Below are 20,388 nucleotides of genomic sequence, written 5' to 3'. Positions count from 1 at the left end.
GTGTGTGACAATTTACCAAATAAAGTCCCTCATTATCTCACCCCTCATAATGCACTGCTCCAAATCCACAAGCAATTTGTCAAACTTACAATAGATGTTCTGAAAACTTCAGCTCTTACATTTGGCAAGAATTAAGGTCCATTTTGTCACTGTAAGATCCTTAATCTGATAAAGAACAAGGGTCTTAAGCTACAAACCAAAACAAGAATCTAATTAATCTCCGTTCCACACTGTCAATCTTTGATAAGCATATATCCCTGACAATGTGAGGCCCCTTTCCCCATTCCATATGATAAACCAAAGTAAGCATATGCAATACAAACTGGCTAGAATATTCATCTATATCTTCAAGCAGAAATCTACTTGAGTTGAATACAGTTTAAGTTATATATTCATATTAAGAGAGATTGTGCAGACCCATGCAATCAAATGGGTTTAAATATGAGCATAATGTGTGGATTTGAAGACTGCTGCTGACAGTTGAGGCAACAGGAGCAGACAGACGAGGTACTACCCACAAGAAGAATCAAATCACAAGCAAATGCGTAAAAAGAATCCAATACCATATCTGCTCAACCAAGGAACCGCCAGTCTTCTCTCATCAAACACCAGGCTAGCATGCTTCTGAGAAAAATATCATGGTGTTCTATTACAGTAGGATTGCTCAGAAGATGTAGATGATCCTGCATTGAGTCATTAACATAGAGGGTTTTTGCTAATATTGCACTCAGAATTGTAGTTCAGCAAATGCTTGATCTCCTCATAGGTATAATCCAATGGAGTTTCTACATGGCTTCCTCCTCCTGCTTGCAACAACCTGTTGGTGTCCTCGAGGCCATCATGGATGCAGTTGTCAATGCTTACCTGCGTTCCTTCACAGCCCCTTCCATCATAGGCATACTCTAACACTGTCCCATAGCTGATCTGGGTGCAGCTACCACCAGAGGAGCTGCAGCTCGGATCAGAACCAGAAGTTATCATGTTACTTCTGTCCATTTGGAGCTGATCATGGTGTAGAAGTTGCAATGACTGTGTAAGCAGTGGTGGTGGCGGTGGTGGAGGTGAAACTTTGGATATCCTGAGAGATTGTGGAGACTTCTCGAATGCCTGTGAGGGGCTCTGGCTTCGGAGTCATATTGCAGCTACCCTGTGATGGGAGTAGGTGTTCATGGTGGGCTGCTATTGATGTGGTTTCCTCTTGGAAGAAATACTACCCAAAAATTTAGATCATGGTGAGGCTGCTATTGATTTTTTAAAGAATATGTGAATGTAGCTTCACCAAAATCAAATACAAATCTAATTATACTCTTCCGATTATTATAGCTTTCGACCCAATCACTATCACTATATCTATATCTAATGAGCTTCAAACTTTTAGATGATGAATAAAACATTCTATACTTAATTATTCCTTTAATATATAATAAAATTATTAAACCAACTATAAATAATATATCAAGTCGAGTATACGTCAAATATCTTAAATATCCAACTAGACTTTTACTTTTATAATAAGTTGAATTAATATATGTAAGTTCATTTTCCTTAGTCAACTTGGTGCTATATGACACATGTGCATACAATCTTTAATGAAAAACTTTATTAGAATTTTCTTTGTATAATTTTTTTCAAAATTCGTTTATTATTTTGTATAACTTCAATACCAAGGAATAGACTCAAGTTGGTCATCTCAAACTTCTTCTTTATAAAATGTTTAAAATCCTTAATCATGGAGATATTATTACTTTATATATGCATACAAATAAAATATCAAATCAAAGTTAAATTTATTATAGAGAACATGCTCATGGGGCTTGTTTAAGCCAATAAAGAGCTCTCTTTCACTTATATATCTTACTTTTTTATTCATAAATAATAAAACCAAGGGGTTGTTAAACATATACCTATTCTTTAAGAACTCTATTAAAAAATATTGATTTGATATCTATTTATAAAAAAATTTATTTCATTTAAGCTACTAGAGAGATAATAAATATTCCTATCTCCAATCGAATAATAGGTGTGAATACTTCTTTATAATCGATCTCATATTGTTGTTTGTATCCCTTTGCAATCAACCGTGTATTTCTCCACCTCCTCTTGTATATTTCTTTTTGTTTTGAAGATCCACTTAACACCAATTGCTTGATGATCTTCTAGAAGTACCATAAGCTCCCATATATCATTTTTATTAATAACATAAATCTCCTCATTCATAACGTATCGTCATTTTTCTTTTCTATAAACTTCTTCGAATGTTAATGTATTGCAAAAAAGATAAAATAAAATAATTTATCATTGTTAGTACCAATCTTTTGAGTTACATCATATACTCCTGAATCGTTCTTGTCCTTATAATTAGACTTCTTGAATCATGTAATCTAATCGATCTAGGTGATGATCAGACAAAGACTCTTTGGTACTTGCTTATAGTAATTATATCATCCTCTTCTGAAGATATAACTTTCTTATGCAACTCATTATTTTTTCCAGTTCCAAATCTATTGTTGATCAAACTCAATATCTCATGTCATCACAAGTCTATTTATGATAAGATTGTAGAGTTTGTAACCATTAGAATTCTCAACATAACCTAACAAGATACATTTTTGACTTTTATCCTTGAGTTTTGTTCTCTATTCTTATGGTATCTTGGCAAATGCAACGCTTCCAAAAATTCTCAAATGATCAGCTCTTGATTTCTATAAGCTTTGTACTTCTTCAGGTGTAACATTACCGATTTGCTTTGTTAGAAACTTATTAAGCAAATAAACTATACAAGCAACAACATCTCCCTAAAATTATCTAGGAATTCTTCTTTATTTTAACATGCATCGAACAATATTAAGTATAGTTCTATTTTTTTTCTTTTTGAGACAACGTTTTATTGAGGTGTGTATGACATGATGAATTAACGTAAATTTCTATTATTCTATAAAAAATTTTAAATTCATTTGATATATACTCACCATCTCTATTTATTCTTAAACATTTAATCTTACAACTATTTTGTCTTTCAATCAAATTATTTAAATTTATTTAAAATTTCTTTTTTTCCTTTAATATGTAAACCTAAGTTTTTCCACGATCAACAATAAAGGTAAGAAAATACCTACTTCCTTTAAGTGATACCGGATTTGATAGGGCTACAAACATTTAAGCACTCTAGATCAAGTAAGTGTCATGCTAGTTTTGTTCTTTTAACCATGAAAGGCTTTCTTTATTGCTTGCTCACAATATAATTTATATAACTTTGTCACTATATTATACTTCTCTAGAAGTTTTAAAGCCTCAAAATTTAAGTGAGCATATCTAATATACTATAATGTAAAATTATCCTCAATATCAGGTTTTAAATAATTTGACTGATAAAAAATATATAAATATAGAGAAAACATTCTATTCTTCGTCATTTTTTCATATGTGAGATTTGCTAGTTACAGGTGCCCTATGAGCCAATCATGTGAGTGCTGACACATGTGACACGCTACACAGGTTTTTTGGTTATTATTATTATTATTATATTTTTTATTATATTTTATTTATTTGATATATTATGATGTCCTTATATATATGCAACAAAAATTGGATCCTAATGAGATCATAATAATAAGACCAATTCACCTATAAACATAAACTATAAATATTCCTGATCATATATTACTCGAGAAGGAAATCAAGATAACCGGACAGATATATGTACTATATACTCGTTCATATGATGAAAATAACTGGTTTTATAACTACTTGTGTGGGTACACTAAGAATATAGTGTAAATACTCATTGAAGAATGAATTTACTAAATAACCTACTCACGGATATTATATAGTTAATGATACCTCGACGTCATATAGTAGTTTTGTAATCCTAGTTGTGTATCTGATATTTAGACTTGAGACACCAAGGATACCCGCTATAAGTATTCCACTTTTTGATACCGAATTTATAGGTATGAAAATTTTAAATCTAACACAACCGATCGTTAAGAATAGTAATCAACTTTATAAGGATAATTTAATATCAATAATAAATCTTCCGCTGTCAATATCATAAGAGAAATTTCTGTGTTCTAGCTAGATAAATCTCTAACTTAACCATTTGATCCGATTATATTTTAGAACATAAATGTAAATGAATTGACCCGGCATGACAATACCAAATGGTTATAAGAAATAAAACAAGATAAGAACATGGCTCGTTGATAGTACGGTTGATTTAAGGACATCAGATCGGACAGGTGGTGGATGGTACGCTGCGTGAGATGGCTAGATGAGTGGTGAGTACGTAGGGATAAGGTCAGAATAAGGCCGGGCTGCATGCGGAAGCCAAGTGATAGGTTTTTTACTGGCTTTCTATTTTGCAAACGGAAAAGATCATGCCATCTAAAATATCCCGAAACAAAGAAAAAGAATGTAAAATCCACTGGCACAGGTGGTGATGTGGTCTTCGAAAGACCTAATGTTTGCACCTGAAAATTTTCAAGGACAATTCAGTCATGAGACAAATAAATAAATAGCTAGATAAATAAAGATTTCAATTTTCTAATATTTATTTTCCTTCACACAAACACACCGATTCTGTATGTCCCAACATAAGTTTTAAATTGGATGCTGATGCTCCCATAAAAAGATTGTAGCATGATCCATCAATCTTTTAACATGTTGCATAGATAATATGGCATCATTTCCGTGTTTCAGTTCTTTTTCTTTACATATACAATACACGTTCTAAGACCCAAAACAAGTTATATAGATTGGGTGCGGATGCTCCTATAATGAGATTGTTGTATGAAAGAATGAAGGAAAACTTTTGATGTTGCATCCTCTTTTTTATTTTATGCTGCATGAATCTCAGTAGAAAATGCTGGGTTTGAATCCAATGCTTTCATTGCGAGGTTGCGAGTATCTTCTCTAGAGGACTCTTGTGATATGCGAATCAGCTCCTTGATCCCTCCACTCCTTATGATCTCTAGTGTATTATCCTCTACAAAGGATCCATCATCATTCTTAGAAAAAAATGGTTAAACAAGTGTAAAATGTAAAACAATATTCTGAATGACATGTAATAAATCAAAATGGTTCATCAGCTAGAGTTCAGGCACCACATGTATGTGACAAAAGAATCTAAATCATAAAATAAATTATCTCATTAACTTCAAAAGCAACTTTAACCAGCAACAAACTCGCATTTGAAACAAGCAATGGCAATCGTGTCCATGCAAAATACATGTTAGATCATATGGTTTATAATTTTATTGAAAGTCAGTGTATAACATACCAGCACATCAAAATCATTTGATATAAGACTGCTTCATCGCAAACATTGTCAATGATCTGCTACACTATCAACTCTGCTAATTTAATTTCTTTGTATTTAATGGGTGATTGTAGCAGTTGTTTCTGGTAGATACCTTTTTATTTTATCTTTGCCTAGAGAAGAAAACTCTAATTTCTGCATGTAGTCATTTTCAAGTAAAACTCAGTCCAATTAATATGAAAACTTGGCTCAAACATCACCAAGTCCGACATCCTTATCCTTGGCCAAAGCAGTTTGATGAATTACCTGTTGTTCTATTTTTATCCTTCTGCTCAAAAAATACTTTTCCTGAATACTGTACTAGTCTAGAAAGCATTATATCATTTGGAAGTTGATAGAACAAGCTTCTTAACCTGCTGATGTATTAAAGCTCATTTAACCCAACCATAGTTCTCATCACCATCTCAATAAAACAATACAAAGCATAATTTATCAATTTTATGATATACCTAATAATGAATGAATAATATATCATAAAGACAAGATTAACGATAAAGATCAATAACATGTTATGGTGTAACAAAGTTTATTATCAAATAGATGCAAAGAGCTAAATCAAAAAATGCCACAAAGTCCACAGTTTGTTATAAAGATCATGAAGACTCTGGTATTGCAATGAAGATTAGAAAAAAAATGATTGTTCCGGTTAAAATAATGTATTATGATAGGCAAAACCAGAAACATATTTGGACATCCATCGTAGACATCCAAATGTGTATTATGATAATTTAATACAAAATGGCTCATCACTGATCTACCAAGGGCATAACAGACTGATCCTGTTATAAATGCCAAATTTTCACAAAAAAATGATAGAAAGAAAAGTTAAAACCAATGGCAACATGTAAAAATAGAAAGTGTGTGAGTTCATAGCATATGTACCATTTTGAGCTAAATGACAGAATGCAAGTTCAATATGCCGTCTTGTTGAAGCTGAAAATGTAGCAGAGCTAGTGGCCATCCAATTTAATACTCCATCTTCAATAAGAAGAGACCTTCCCTTTCTATGTCCTTTGGAACAAACAATTACAAAGACTCAATAAAAGTATCCTGGTGAAATATCGTATAAAATTCTACTTGTACTTGTGCATAGAATTAAGTCAGAAAACAGGTGTAATTACACCTTAGAGAACAAAAAGACAGTACGCTAAACTCAGGACCATAACGTTATGTCACCTTAAATGTGAAAAGAAAAATATATATTTAGAATTGTGAGATTCTGATTTTGAACACCAAGGAATGTCCCAGAACTCCAAATTTGAAGAAATGAAATTGGTCATAAAGCATACTCAAAACATTTCAAGCTACCATAATGTACTAGAACATTTTTGGTCCCTGTCATCATTATCAAGCATAGCACTTATACCATTCCTGAAAAAGAAAACATATTTTATAAACACATCTAATCAGAATGATATGTGGAAAGTAAAGCAGATTTTTGCAGTCAGTTAACCTGGTCTAAATTTCTCATGTACTTGGATCCAAGGCCACGCAAAGTTCATGTTGAATTAGAGAAACAAGAAACCATGAAAACCAACTAATGATTCCCAACTTCCTTGTCATAATATGGTCATGTAACCAATGAACCATGCACCTTAGCCATGCTGACTAAGGGCTGGCACAACACGAGATCCATAGCCTAAAAAGGACTTGTGATAGATGCATAGAAGAAGACAAAGTGCTAGTGAATAACCATGCTAAACAAGCCACACCAATCCCATGCCAATAAATGTTGTATATTCATGTAATACTGTAGCATGCCAGGAACTGAGCAGCACGAGTAGGGAACCATAAACTCAATTGTAAGTACTTTAATGAAAGGTTTCAAGTTTTGGTCCAAAAACCATACCAGTCTGAGATCAGTACACAACACATGGTGTCCCAATAAATCAGTTGACACAAACCTAAGAGAGTAAGAGAAGAGGGGAGCAGGAGGAGGACAAGTAGAAGAGGAGAGGACTGTTGACAGCAGTCAACAATTGTCCAGATTAAAAAAACGAAAAATGATTTCAAACTCACATGTGCCAGTTCCTGGTCAGTCCAGCAAGTTCTAGTCAGTATATATCGGTCAATCTATTTCTTTTAACGTTGCTACAATGTTATTTATTTAGTGGATGCAACAATGAGTTTGGTGTAATCGACCAGGAACACCTAGGATGATATCTAATCAAACTCTCACAATCGTTTAACTTTGGGCCTGTTTTACTTCAGGTTATAAAGCCTCAACATTATAAGAACCATCTCATCCAAGATAATCAGTCTTAGCTAGGTTTAATCCTTTTTAAGATAATCAGTCTTAGCTAGGTTTAATCCTTTTTAAGAAGAGGTATTACAAAGTAAATCATATCTTTCAAAGCAAAAATGCAAAAGTTAAAAAGCAAGTCATATCTTAAAATAAGCTTAAGTTGACAAGTGATCAGTAATTTCATAAAACAAGAAAGAATTATAATAACCTCGTGATTCACATTTTGCAAAATTTGCAAACCCTCGGGCAACCTGAGCTATGACATCGCTATGTCCACACTGCACCATTCCCAAAAGTGCTTTGAGACCACCATCCTTTTTCAATGTCACATGTAACTTTTCTGTCAATCAAAAGGCATGTCTTAAGCAAAATTTTGTTTTTATCTAAGAGATAGAAAGATGAATTCTTGGATATTTCAATTGCATATATAGAACACAAAAATCAGAAAAAAAGATTAAGAAATATATATAAATCCACAATTTCCAAAAGAAGCAATCTTTAGTTTAAAACATAATGTAGGGCCACACATCAGAGGTTCTATAATTATTAGCATTGGCTCGTCCTCATTATATTGTTCACTGATAGTTTTAGGAATAGTAAAATTACATCAAATGAATCACTGGTGCAGTAAACCTGTGCACCAAAAGAACACATGTTTTTTCACAAAGTGCATAAAAGATGGTTTCATAACATTACCGGAATTGGAAAAGTAACAAGGAGGTGTCAAGACCATGAAATAACACAAAATATATGCTGAACACCTTTAAAAAAAAAAGTAGTTGACTAACATGTATTTTAAACCATGTCAATTGGCTACACTAATTTGTGAAATATTTATAAACTATAAACTAAGGTATGTAATTTCATACCGTACCAGAGTTTCGACGTTCGCTCGGTACAGTACGAAATTGTATACCGAGCGGTATACCATTCGGTATACCGTTCGGTATATATAAGAATATATATATATATATATAATGAGCGGTTCGTGTACCGGTAAGCTAACGGACCAATACTCTATAAAAAGAAGTGAGAATCAGAATGAGAACACCTGCAACAAAAGTAAAGGACAAATAAGCTGCAATTGCTTGTTGCAAATTTTCAGCTTTGTTCTAGAATGCTTAATATTTGTGGCAATTGTGATGTAAGGGCAAGGCACCATATAATACATCATCTAATATTTCATAAATTCTTTCCTGAAGATAGAATATGCATCACAGGGTATGCATGAGATTAAACAAGATTTAATTTAAAAGGAAAGAGAAAATTATGATTTACCATTATGGTCATAGTACTTTATAGTGTGAAATATGATACATTTGAGTAGTTAATTTGCCACAATAAATAAAGTAATTAACAACCTAAAATAAACTCGGAACCCTAAACATTTAACAACACTGGTGATGCAAGATAACAGAAACTAACCATTCCCACATAAATTAGCAATTGCTCCAGCAATCATTCGAAGTGTTTGAGGATCTTCAGTTTTTGAAGCGATATTTGCTAGTAGCCGTGCACCTCCTTTACCCATTATTAAGCCTTGATTAGAACCTAGAAATAACAAGTAAATTCATGGAAAACATGGTTAAAAAAGAGACATCAAATTCTAATTGATATGTAAATTGATAATGATATAAGATACTCAAAATATAGATTTGTAAATGACACTCTTACTGTAATTATAGATTTAGGTTAGGCCTTCTTTCTTAGTCCTTGTAATTATATACAATACTAGCAAAAAGAATTTAATGCAGGTACCAGTACCCTATCACAAACAGTCGTCCCACACCCACAACATCTTCATCAACAAACCGTTTGTCACTTATGTTTGCTTATACCAAGGTTCGCAATACCGTACCGTACCAGAGTTTCGATCTGGGCTCGGTATCGGTACGGTACGGTATACCGCTCGGTACACCCAGGTGTATCGAGCGGTATATTCAGGCGTGCCGAGCACTGTAGCAGTGCTACAGTGATACAGTGTCGGAACGGTACATATATGGTCCGCGTACCGAAAGTCTGTCGGACCAGTACGTACCACCCGTACCGGGCGGTACGGACCGGTACTGCAAACCATGGCTTATACAATATTTGGCAGCATATTTTGTCTTGTTTTTGTAAGTTTTTGTTCATCTCAAACCCCTAAAACCACTCGGGTAGCATAGGACTAGATGGAATTTTGGGATAGTGTTGGGCCCTATTTGAATAAACAAGTTTACACACAAAGTGTGAACGTACTTGTCTTACACCTCAACACCTAGTTGAGTGACCGTTTGTGGACTTGCGAATGTTCTTTTGTCTTCTAAAGTCCTTATTTCTGTTCCACTTTTTTTCTCTCTTTACATACCAAGAGTTTGCTGAATTGTCTGTAAGCTTCCCCTTTTGCAAGACATCAAGACTTGTCCACCGCTCGTTTTATGAACTTAATCAACTTTCTTTTTTGCAAGTCCTTTGGGACCTATACGAGGTTGCTCTTAGGCTGACTCTTTATGAATGGATATCGCAAGTGTGCCCCCACAACTTAAGCAATTCTGACTAAGTCCGTGACATTTAGTATCAGAACGAGTAAGCGATTCGAGCAAACAATGGAAGTTCGCCATGGCAACGCACCATGGTGAATTGAGCAAGACTTGTTCGTTGTTCGTTTTTCTGAATTTAATCAACTTTCTTCCTTGCAGGTCCTTCGAGACTTGTACGAGGTTGCTCTTAGGCTGACTCTTTATGGATGGGTATCGCAAGGGTGTCTCATGACTTAAGCAATTCCAACTAAATCCGTGACATTTAGCATCAAAACGGGTAAGCGATTCGAGCAAATAACGAAAATTCACACTCTTGCCATGGCAAAGCAACATGGTGAATCGAGCAGGACTGCTCAAGTAGGGTCATTGCCCTAGGAAGCTATAGGTGGGTTGTAAGTGTAAACTCGCACTCAAGCTGCTAGAGCCTCTTAAGAGGAGCGCAATAGCCAAAATAGTGAGCAAGAAGTTGGCAATTCTTTACAAGCAGAGGAAGCGCAAACGAAGTGCTAACTATGGGAAAGCAAAGAATCATGAGAGGCTTGCAACAACGGAAACCCTCCTCGATGTCCTCAAAGTGAGCTTAGAGGAGCTCTATCAAGGCCAGCAAAGTTCCTTGAGGTAGAGAACTCGTAAGAGGAGGCAGAATCTCGAATTGACATAGTGGAGTCCTAAGTCAATCGATTAATGGAAGACACACAAGAGTTTGTGCAGCACTAATAAGAATTTGTGGCAGATCTAATGACAAGGAAAACTGTGTTCACGGGAGCTCTTCATGCCGGAGGGAACAACACCCCCATTGCTCCGCCACAAAACTTAAGGACAACTAAGCTACATTGTTAGGTGGTGCTAGGGACAAACAAACTTGATAATTTTATATTTGACATGGAGCAGTATTTTCAGGCAACAAGGCTTGAATCTGTAGAAACCAGAGTGTCGATCATGACCATATACTTAAATGGGGACATGAAACTCTAGTGGTGCACATGATGGGAAGAGATCCAAAAGGTCGATATCAAGTGGATACATAGGAAGACCTAAAATGGGAGTTATAAATCAATTCCTACTCGAGAACACCGGGTTCGTTGCACAAAGGAAGCTGAGACAACTCCATTAAAACACTTCCATTTGGGACTATGTGAAGCAGTTCTCAACATTGATGTTGGATATACAAAACATAAGGATAAGTTGCTGAGCTTCCTTAATGGCCTGAAACCCTGGGCACAATAGGAGTTGCATCGACAAAATGTTATCAATTTGGTCAGGACAATAGCAGTTGCAGAAAGGTTTATTGAATTTGTTTCCTTGAAGGACTTGGGAAGAAGCAACAGTCTTCAGGAAACCAACCATCTAAGTATTCCTGAGGGAAAAAGACTGCTCTTGAATAGAAGTGAAAGAGTTCCTAAAAGGGGTCGAGTTCGAAAAGCAAAGTCTCAAAAGCTGGCAGATGCTTCTTATGCAAAGGGCCACACATGGTGAGAGTACCCTTAAAAGCAAGCACTCAAATACCTTAACAGCATCAATCTATCCCCCAAAATCCTTTGGGTTGGGTTCTCACTTATATCGATTTTAGTTGGTTCGATTGAACCAACTAACCATCAGAGACCGAACCAGGACCGAATCAGACCTAAAATCCTGGTTCGGTCGCCTTGGTTAACCCAGGCGCTCGCTCGAAGCGCCCAGCGCTTGGGCTCGGGAGAGCGCCCAGGCGGCGGGCGCCTGTTTGAAGCGCACCGCCTGGGAGATTAGCGAGACGCTCGGGCCTCGCCTTGCCCAAGCGTCTTTTTAAATCACTGGGCAGTATCATGATTTCCTTTGGACGAGGCATCCGAGCATTCACAAAACTTTGACTCTCATGGAAAGGGCCTGTTATTGCCCAAAGATGAGGACTGATGTATAGGAGCATGTTCAGACGTGCCTCACATACCAACAAGATAAAGTGGAGAAAGGAAAGCTAGTGGGTCTTTGGAGCCTTTATATTAGATAGACCATTGAAGAGCATTTCCTTGGATTTCATATCAAGCTTCCTGACAACAGGGAGATTAGTGTCGATACTTGTGGTAGTCAACTGATTCTCGAAGTATGCAATGTTTCTTGTTGCTCCCCTACAATCATTAATGGAGACGGTGGCCAAGTTGATGATGAAAAATATGGTAAAGTATTGGGGAGTTCCGCATAACATTATCAATAACCAAGATGCACGATTCCTGGGACGATTTTGGATCACAAGACAAATCTACCCAACAAAGCGAAGCAAATCGAATACTTGGTGAAGTGGTGAAAATTTCCCAAAATAGAACTGGTTGGAAGCCAAAAGATGCCCTACGACATAAAGAAAAAGTCATCAAAGCCTACCAACAAGTGTCGATGAGGGCGTTGACAAATTAAGGGGGGAAGAGTGTTATCATGCGCTCACGACACCTTCGTCAACGAACCGTTCGTCACTTATGTTTGCTTATATAATTGTCTGGCAGCGTGTTTGTCTTGTTTTTGTGTATTTTTGCTTGGTTTCTGTAACCAAATGTAGCTTACAATGCTACATAGCAATCGCTTGCTAGACTGCGCAAAACTGCTCCACAATGGCCTCGTTTTTGCGTGTTGTGACCTTTTTTCTACGGGCTATGGTGCAGTGCAAAACGTCAGTCATTTCAGACCCCTAGAACCACCCGAGTGGCATAAAACTATATGGGACTTTGGGGTAGTGTTGAGCACTATTTGGATAAACAAGTTGCATGCAAAGTGTGGATGGACTTATCTTACACCCCGACACCTAGTTGAGCGACCGTTTACAAACTTGTAGCTATTCTTTTGCCTTTTTAAGTCTTTATTTTCGCTTCCTCTCTTTTCTCTCTTTGCATACCAAGTGTTTGTTGAATTGCTTATAGGCTTCCCCTTTTGCAAGACATTGAGACTTGTCCACTGCTCATTTTCTAAATTTAGCCAACTTACATTTTACAGGTCTTTCGGAACCTGTACGAGGTTGCTATTAAGCTGGCCCTTTGCGAATAGATATTGCAAGGGTGATTCACAACTCAAGTAATTCCAGCTAAGTCCGTGACAACCTAGACCAAAATCTTATTAGACCATAACCCTACTTGTTGCTACAATCTGAATAGCCTACCAAAACTATTAAAAAAAGTATTGTCTATTTAGATGTTGGTATCAACCAACATAGTCTGTACACTGGTATGTGGCCAGATAGGTGTGGTATATTTGGTACAATTGGTATACCATCATAATATTTGAAATCTTGATTGGCAAAATCTCATGAACTCAAATGCAAGTTTTAGAAATTGCAGTTCCAAAAAGATCATGAACTACTAAAACAATGATTCTTATAATCATTAACTATATATGAGTAAAAAATAGCAAGTTTTCTTCAGATATATGTTTATTGTCCACTTACTGTTCATAGCCAAGTTAGCTATAGCACCAGCAGTGACTCGATGAATATTTGCATCTTCCGATGATTCAAGAAGCAGAAGAAGAGTATCCAGGCCTCCTTCCGCAACGATCCTTTCCTGATTTACATCTGCAAAATGCAGAGGCAAGCAACTGAGATGGAAATAAAAAAAGAAAGATAATGTAGCACTAAAATGACATGTTAATAATTACATGCAATTAAAGGCAGTCGTAGTCGAAAATCCTAAATTGACTTTGAGATAACAGCTACAATAGAATCATGACTGAGGAATAAATCTTTTTACTTCCTTTTACTGCTAGAGGAACTTAAAAATCAGAATTCAGGAAAAAAAAACTTCTACTAGAAAAAGTCAGCAAAATTCAAGTTTTTATGCAAACATATCAATGACTGGAATAATCCGACATCAGCTTTCACAATCTTTAATTTAGACTAGTTGGCATCAAAGTATTAGTTCATAGAGAAACAAGAGTCGAACACTGTTGTGCATAAGCTACTGGTTGCAAGGGAAAAGAGAAGTATATAAAAACTAACATAACAATAGCTACAGTCTCGAGTTAAAACAGCTACTTCAAACAAGAGAGGGAACCATAAATCACAAAACACAGAAGCATAACATAGTTAACTTTCATTTCCTAGTCATGACTTCTACACTGGAAGCTATCATCACAATGTAATGTGCATCACTGTAGATATTAGTATAGTTCGCCTTATTGGTCCGTACCAGTATACCGACCAACTATCGGTATGGTACGTACCGAGTTGTACCAAGCTGTACTGAGCATATTAACACACGATACATTGGGGTATACCAATGTACCGCCTGTACCAGTCCCCTATCAAATTGATATGTACCATCCATACTGAACGGTACACCATGGTACGACGAGCCTTAGATGTTAGCATAAGTTTTGCTTTGTACCTGAAACCTAAATCCAATATATCATTTTTCAGCAAGAAAGATGATAAATGTGCATATACATAGAATGAATACAAATAGCACCACTAAGGAAATCCTAAAAAAATAAAAAATAGCAGCTTTTTACAATAGATGGATGTTGACCCAGTCAAATTATGCAAATATTATACAAATGATCACAAGTCTTAAGGTTCTAAACAAAGGCTATCTGCCATGTTTTTTTCAGAAGAAAGAATATCAAAAGATACATTTCATCTAGATACCCAGGATTTCATCAGGGATAATTGTGGGATAAAGTCTGGGAAGCCTTATGCAAGTCTTGCATGTTCATGTACTGTTACGATTGAAGAATTTATTCAAGAAAGATTTCTAATAGTCTATTACATATTTATTATTTCTTCATTTAGTGGTTATTAGTTATTCAATGTGTAATTATGGATATTAAGCACGTGATTCGTTAATGATGGACAAAATTTGGTGGCATATTTTGAGCAAAAATTGTGATCGCTTAAACTCTGCATAGTTTGCAATACAGAGAGAGATCTGTTGTGTAATTAAGTTTGGAAGCTAAGAAACCCAAATCTTGTGTGGTAGCAATTTTTCAGAACGAAACTCATAACTATGGATTTTGACAATTCTGAAACTAGCTGAGGACAACCGCTACCTTTTGGGTTAGTGGCATGTAACTGAAACCATGGAGTAGAAATCTGGTCTATGTCCCAGGCCAAGGTGTCATGGCTAGCTAGTGAGGCAAGTCTTCTGTTAAAATTTATCATACAGAGACAATTTATTTTGGGTTCACATGTTGTGTATCCTAATCATATGCTAGTTGTTATTTTTTGGATGCTCAAATTGGAATCCACTAATTCCATGCTTGGTCCTTTATTATGCAGTCTAGCCCTCTAAGTTATCTTCAAGAAGCTAAAGACTAATAGCATATATGTTGAAACTAGTATGAAGGTGTTTTGAAGATTCTTTTCAACAAGTCTGTTTCTTTTGCTGGTAAAATACTGGATATGATCCACAGATTAACCTTGAGTGCACTTGGGTTGAATGTCTATGCATACAAGGTTAGTGAAAGCTCCTTTTTCAAGTTGGAAAACGACAGCATTCCAAAAGAGATGGTATACTTGTACAGTCAAGCATATCTAATCACAAATGTCTGGAATTAATTGGTGAATTGATCTAATATAATTGTTATCCAAATCTCAAAAACACAGGATGCAGGATTTTACATACCTTCAGCAGCAAGATTAGCTACTACCTTTACTGCATGAATTTGCACATCCAAGTCCTCAGACTTCAATAAGGCTAATATATTTGATAGACCAACTAAAAAATGCAAATGAGTGCATGTTAGAGAAACAGTGGTGGATCAGAAAGTTCTCAATATCCAAATGTAAATCAACATTTACGGTCTTGCCTGCCTCAAATATTTTGGAGATAGTGTCCTTTTGACCAGATATGGTCTCCCTTGACCTGTTGGACTTGGGAATATTTGCAGGACCTCCAAGTGACAACGTTGATCTAGTTGTAATATCTCCCTTATATGGCCTTTTAGACTGAAAGAATCACAGTTATTGAAAAAAGGGTGATCATAACCAACATGCATGTAGAAGTTAATAAATAACCTTTTGAATAAAAAGAACCACTACCTCATACTCTGCATTGTCATCATTCAAGGCATTTTTCAATATGATAATTTCATCTTCAAGGCACCTCCTTTTCCTTTCTTCATATAGCAGTTTGTCTTTCAAAGTTTTAAGCTCTCCATTCAACAACTCCTAGAAAGAAAAAAAAATAACTCCTAAATATCCTCAAAGGGTAAAAGAATTTATCAATAAATTATAGAAATTTTTCCTCAAAAATTTCTTTCATCTCCCTTCTTTTGTAAGTGATCAAAATCTGAATATACCTACAAAGAGTTAAATGGTCATATACACTCGTAAAATTTGTTGATCCTTGCATATACTCATTTCAGGTATATAAAGACATCCGCAAGATTTTGCCTCTATATCTTGTACTTGTGAAGAACCCTTATTATAAGGACATATATGCTTCACTTCAAAAAGGGAAGAAATGCATATATAAGATATAGTATAACTTAGTTACAAATATGAGTTTATTCATTAATACTTGTTTATACTTTATACCATGTATAGAAAAAGGCTTCAAATCATCAAACACGACATTGAAGAATATCTGGAAATATGATCTAAAATTTTAAGTTAAATAAGTTCAGACCTTTTCTAGCGAGAGTTCGTTGTTCCTTGCTCTTAGGGACTGAATTGTACTTGCAGCATCTTCATTCAACTTTAAGATTTCCCTTTTAAGCTCATCAATCTCTTTCTCCTGCATCTGACATTTTGAAGTAAATGACTATATAAGAAGTTTACATTTCGGTGATTGATGCTAAGAAAATGACAACTCAATTGGTTATCTTAACACCTTGAGACTCAGAAAACAATCACAATGAAAAGGCCATAACAATGATGGAGCAGGTTCCTAAACAGAAGAGATTGTAAGTTTTGTAATAACTTGTTGCCGAGTATAACAACTCATAGTTCCTCGTTCAATGAAGATTCAGAATGAAGATATTGAGTTCAGAAAAGGGATAGCCACTAATATAGTGGGTTCAGAAGGAAATATAAGGCAAAAACAACAACAAATATCAAGTCCAAGTGCACCAGACTCATAAACCAGTTGGCAACAGTATTTAATCACGCATAGCTCTAATATGTATGTGTATAATCATAAAATTCCTAAATACGCAGTTGTCGAAGGAAAAAAGTAACTTTGGTAACAACAGTAGGATATTTAACATCTAAACCAATGATATTAGATCAAAAATTTGTAATCCTATCAAACTCACAGGCCATCTTAAGTGGGTGTGACCACATCAAAGGGCAGTATGGAAATTTCTAGGAGGTTAGTTAAGTGCTTCAAGTAAAATAACTCAAGAAGTGTGTTTTTTCAATTGTAAAGTCTCATATATGCTAGACAACCTTACCAAGAATATAATTTGGATTAAGCTGGTTAAGAGTACATTATATGATTATCTGTTTTGATCACTGAAAAAATAAATTTAACATATAAATGATTCCCTGCAGAGAGCTTCTGAATTAATCCTTGAATTAAAGGAGTCATAAGAAATCATAATGACTTCATGGTGCACAGCTAACATAGACTTGTAAGCCTTTTATGCTGCAAGGTTCATTTTCACTGACACAATCCACAAAAATACATCATCTTACTCACTGAATAGATTGTGGCATCCATTTTGGATTACCAAACACATCGTTCATAATGATCTGGGAGCAAAAGCAACTAACTTCATAGAATGTGATTTAATCGATGAAATATTCTATTATTGTTTTCATACTTTTCATCAAATAATTCAATGTTCTTCGTCCATTGTTCTTTTTGTTCAGACAGTAAGAAAGAACACATACAGCCAAGTTCAATCAAACATGAGTAGCAATATACTAGACTTTCCTAGCATTTTGCCAAAGGGATCTTTGACATCACAATAGAACTGCAGAACAAGCAGAGGACAACAATTGCAGATGTTGCAATCATGAGAAGATTCATACGATATATCCAAATTAATTCATAGCATGAAAAAGGAGAAGACTACCTGAACTGACTTTTTATTACCACTCAGATAATTCCTCATCCCAGACAACTGTTCTTCTAAATCTGCACAACGAGAGGATTCATCTTCTTGCTGTTTAATTAACTGTGCTATTTTCTTCTCATACATCTGTGTCGTCTCTGCAAGTACCTTCTGATAATTTAAATTTTCAAGCTCCTGTTGCTACTAGGGATAATACTTCAATTAGCAGAAAGACATGCAATATAGCAATTAAAAGATTTATCATACACACATCCAAATATATAGTTCTTACAGCTATAGACTGTGAACAATATAAAGCAGGGAAATCCAGGCAAATAGGCTTGATATACATTAAAAAAAATGATAAAAGAGATAATTGTCATTCAAGATGTGTAGTATGGCAGATGAAACAAATTGGTGATTAAAAGCATGGTTCGTAATTCCGTACCGTACCGGAGTATCGAGTTCAGCTCGGTACAATACGGTACGAGTATACTGAGCGGTACACTCTGGCATACCACTCAATATATAAATATATATATTAATAAAGTTCAAAAAAAATAAATAAAGGGGCGACGTCGCGTCGTTTCTTCTCCCTGTGTAGGGAGAAGAAAACCTCGAAGCCTCAGCGACGTTGCCGAGGTTTCTTCTCCCCACGCCGAGACTTCTTCTCCCTGTGTGGATTAGAAGAAGTCGTCGATGATGCCGAGGTCTCCCCGTGAAGCTTCGGCGACGTCGCCGAGGTTTCTTCTTCCCACATCGAGGCTTCTTCACCCCGCGTAGATTAGAAGAAGTCGCCGACGATGTCGAGGCCTCGTCGCCTCAGACGAGGAGGCAACATCTCATCTGCGACGTCCGGCCAGGTAGGGTGACAACAGATTGGGATCGTCAAGGGAGAGCAACGTCGGATCTCCAAGTTCTCCCTTTTCTTCCCCCTCTTCTTCTCCCTATTCTTCCTTCTCCCTCGGCTAATACCGCTTGGTAGTGGGACGATCGAAATCGACCGTCATCGATCGATTTTAGGTGGTAATGAGGCGAAAACAACCTCAATCGACAGTACCGCCCAATAGCGGGCAATCCACATACCGATCTACTAGCGAGCCAGTACGTACCGCTCGTATCATTCGAAATTAAAACCTTGATTGAAAGAAGCTGTCTGACTGGGGATCAATGTTGTTCTTTTCATCCCTACTCATGCCAAATATGCTTAAACCAGTATTTCTCCTTGAATCTGTGACTTCATTAGTACTCTCAAAATTTCTAATTTAAGAACAAAATGGTAGGATATTACTGTTCATATTGATAGTCCTGCTTTAAGGTTTCCATATTGATATATATGCAATCATTTCTAAACACCACGATATGTTTCTGATTTTAGCATAATTGATAGAAAAATTAGCCCATATTTGTAGCAACGGCTACAACATAATACATTTCCATGACCATTTGCGGGTGGTTGTCAAAACCAAAGTATGCAATACCGTACCGTACCGGTGTTTCGATGTTAGCTCGGTATGGTACGGTACCGGCGTACCGAGCGGTACACTAGGGCATACCGAACAGTACACTAGGGTTTACCGAGCGATTTCCTCTTATTGTAGCACAGGGGTAGCACTGCTACAGCATAACACTGTAGCACTGTAGCACGGTCCGTCCGATAGCAGACGGTCCGCGTACCGGTATGCCGTCGGACCGGTATATACCGCCCGTACCGAGCGATACCATTCGAAATTGCATACTATGATCAAATCAATACTTACCTTCAAACAATGTTTTTAATATTTAAGTTCCTAAAACAATTGCTTGCCCCCCGAGAACAAAGAAATCACAAGATTCCCAAATATCAAATTTATTAATTTAAAATATTTATTTTCTCTGTCCTCTTTGCTCAATAACATCGAAATAGGTATATATAATTCTATATACATATCGTGGCCTCTTGCTTAACTTGATGTTGTTTTACATTTCAAAGCAGTGACATACTTAATCGAACCACTGATTCCTACCATTTGATCAAGAAATGAGATTTAGCTAGCTACATCAATCTTATAAAACCAACATTATTAACATCATCCACAATCAGCTCAAGAATCCAGATTTGGCACAAAAATTAAGAAAATCGTTAGATAAAAATGCTATTAATGATCAATTGGAAAATAAAGCCATATTTCAAAAATATTATCTACTTATTGCACCTAAGTCAAGAAACACTCAGTTGATTCAGGAGGCAAATTGTTTTAACAAGAATCATAAGCAAACACTATATGCTTAAACCATCTATGTTTACTTCAACTGAAACAATTTCAAGCAACAAAACTCTTGCGAAGATACAAAAAGAAATCTTACACCAATAT

At 35.9% G+C, this 20,388-nt stretch overlaps 1 protein-coding gene across 1 annotated transcript in view; it reads right to left on the bottom strand.

Annotated features, from left to right (window-relative positions):
* Positions 1-4,563: 4,563 nt before the first annotated feature.
* LOC135674282 (kinesin-like protein KIN-UA) overlaps positions 4,564-20,388 on the bottom strand; it is a 34,552-nt gene continuing 18,727 nt past the window's right edge. The window contains exons 11-20 of the mRNA XM_065183995.1: positions 18,056-18,235; positions 16,663-16,776; positions 16,074-16,202; positions 15,842-15,980; positions 15,658-15,750; positions 13,485-13,610; positions 8,988-9,113; positions 7,771-7,902; positions 6,200-6,328; positions 4,564-4,984 (exon numbers count right to left, since the gene is read on the bottom strand). Of these exons, the coding sequence (XP_065040067.1) occupies positions 4,836-4,984; positions 6,200-6,328; positions 7,771-7,902; positions 8,988-9,113; positions 13,485-13,610; positions 15,658-15,750; positions 15,842-15,980; positions 16,074-16,202; positions 16,663-16,776; positions 18,056-18,235 (1,317 nt within the window). The 3' untranslated portion in view covers positions 4,564-4,835. The remainder of the gene's footprint in view (positions 4,985-6,199; positions 6,329-7,770; positions 7,903-8,987; positions 9,114-13,484; positions 13,611-15,657; positions 15,751-15,841; positions 15,981-16,073; positions 16,203-16,662; positions 16,777-18,055; positions 18,236-20,388) is intronic.

The sequence above is a fragment of the Musa acuminata genome, chromosome BXJ1-5 (genome assembly GCF_036884655.1).
Source record: "Musa acuminata AAA Group cultivar baxijiao chromosome BXJ1-5, Cavendish_Baxijiao_AAA, whole genome shotgun sequence".
In the NCBI taxonomy this organism is placed as follows: Eukaryota; Viridiplantae; Streptophyta; class Magnoliopsida; order Zingiberales; family Musaceae; genus Musa; species Musa acuminata.
The sequence above is the reverse complement of the archived record's forward strand: the minus strand, read 5'-3'. Positions and strand labels throughout refer to the sequence as shown.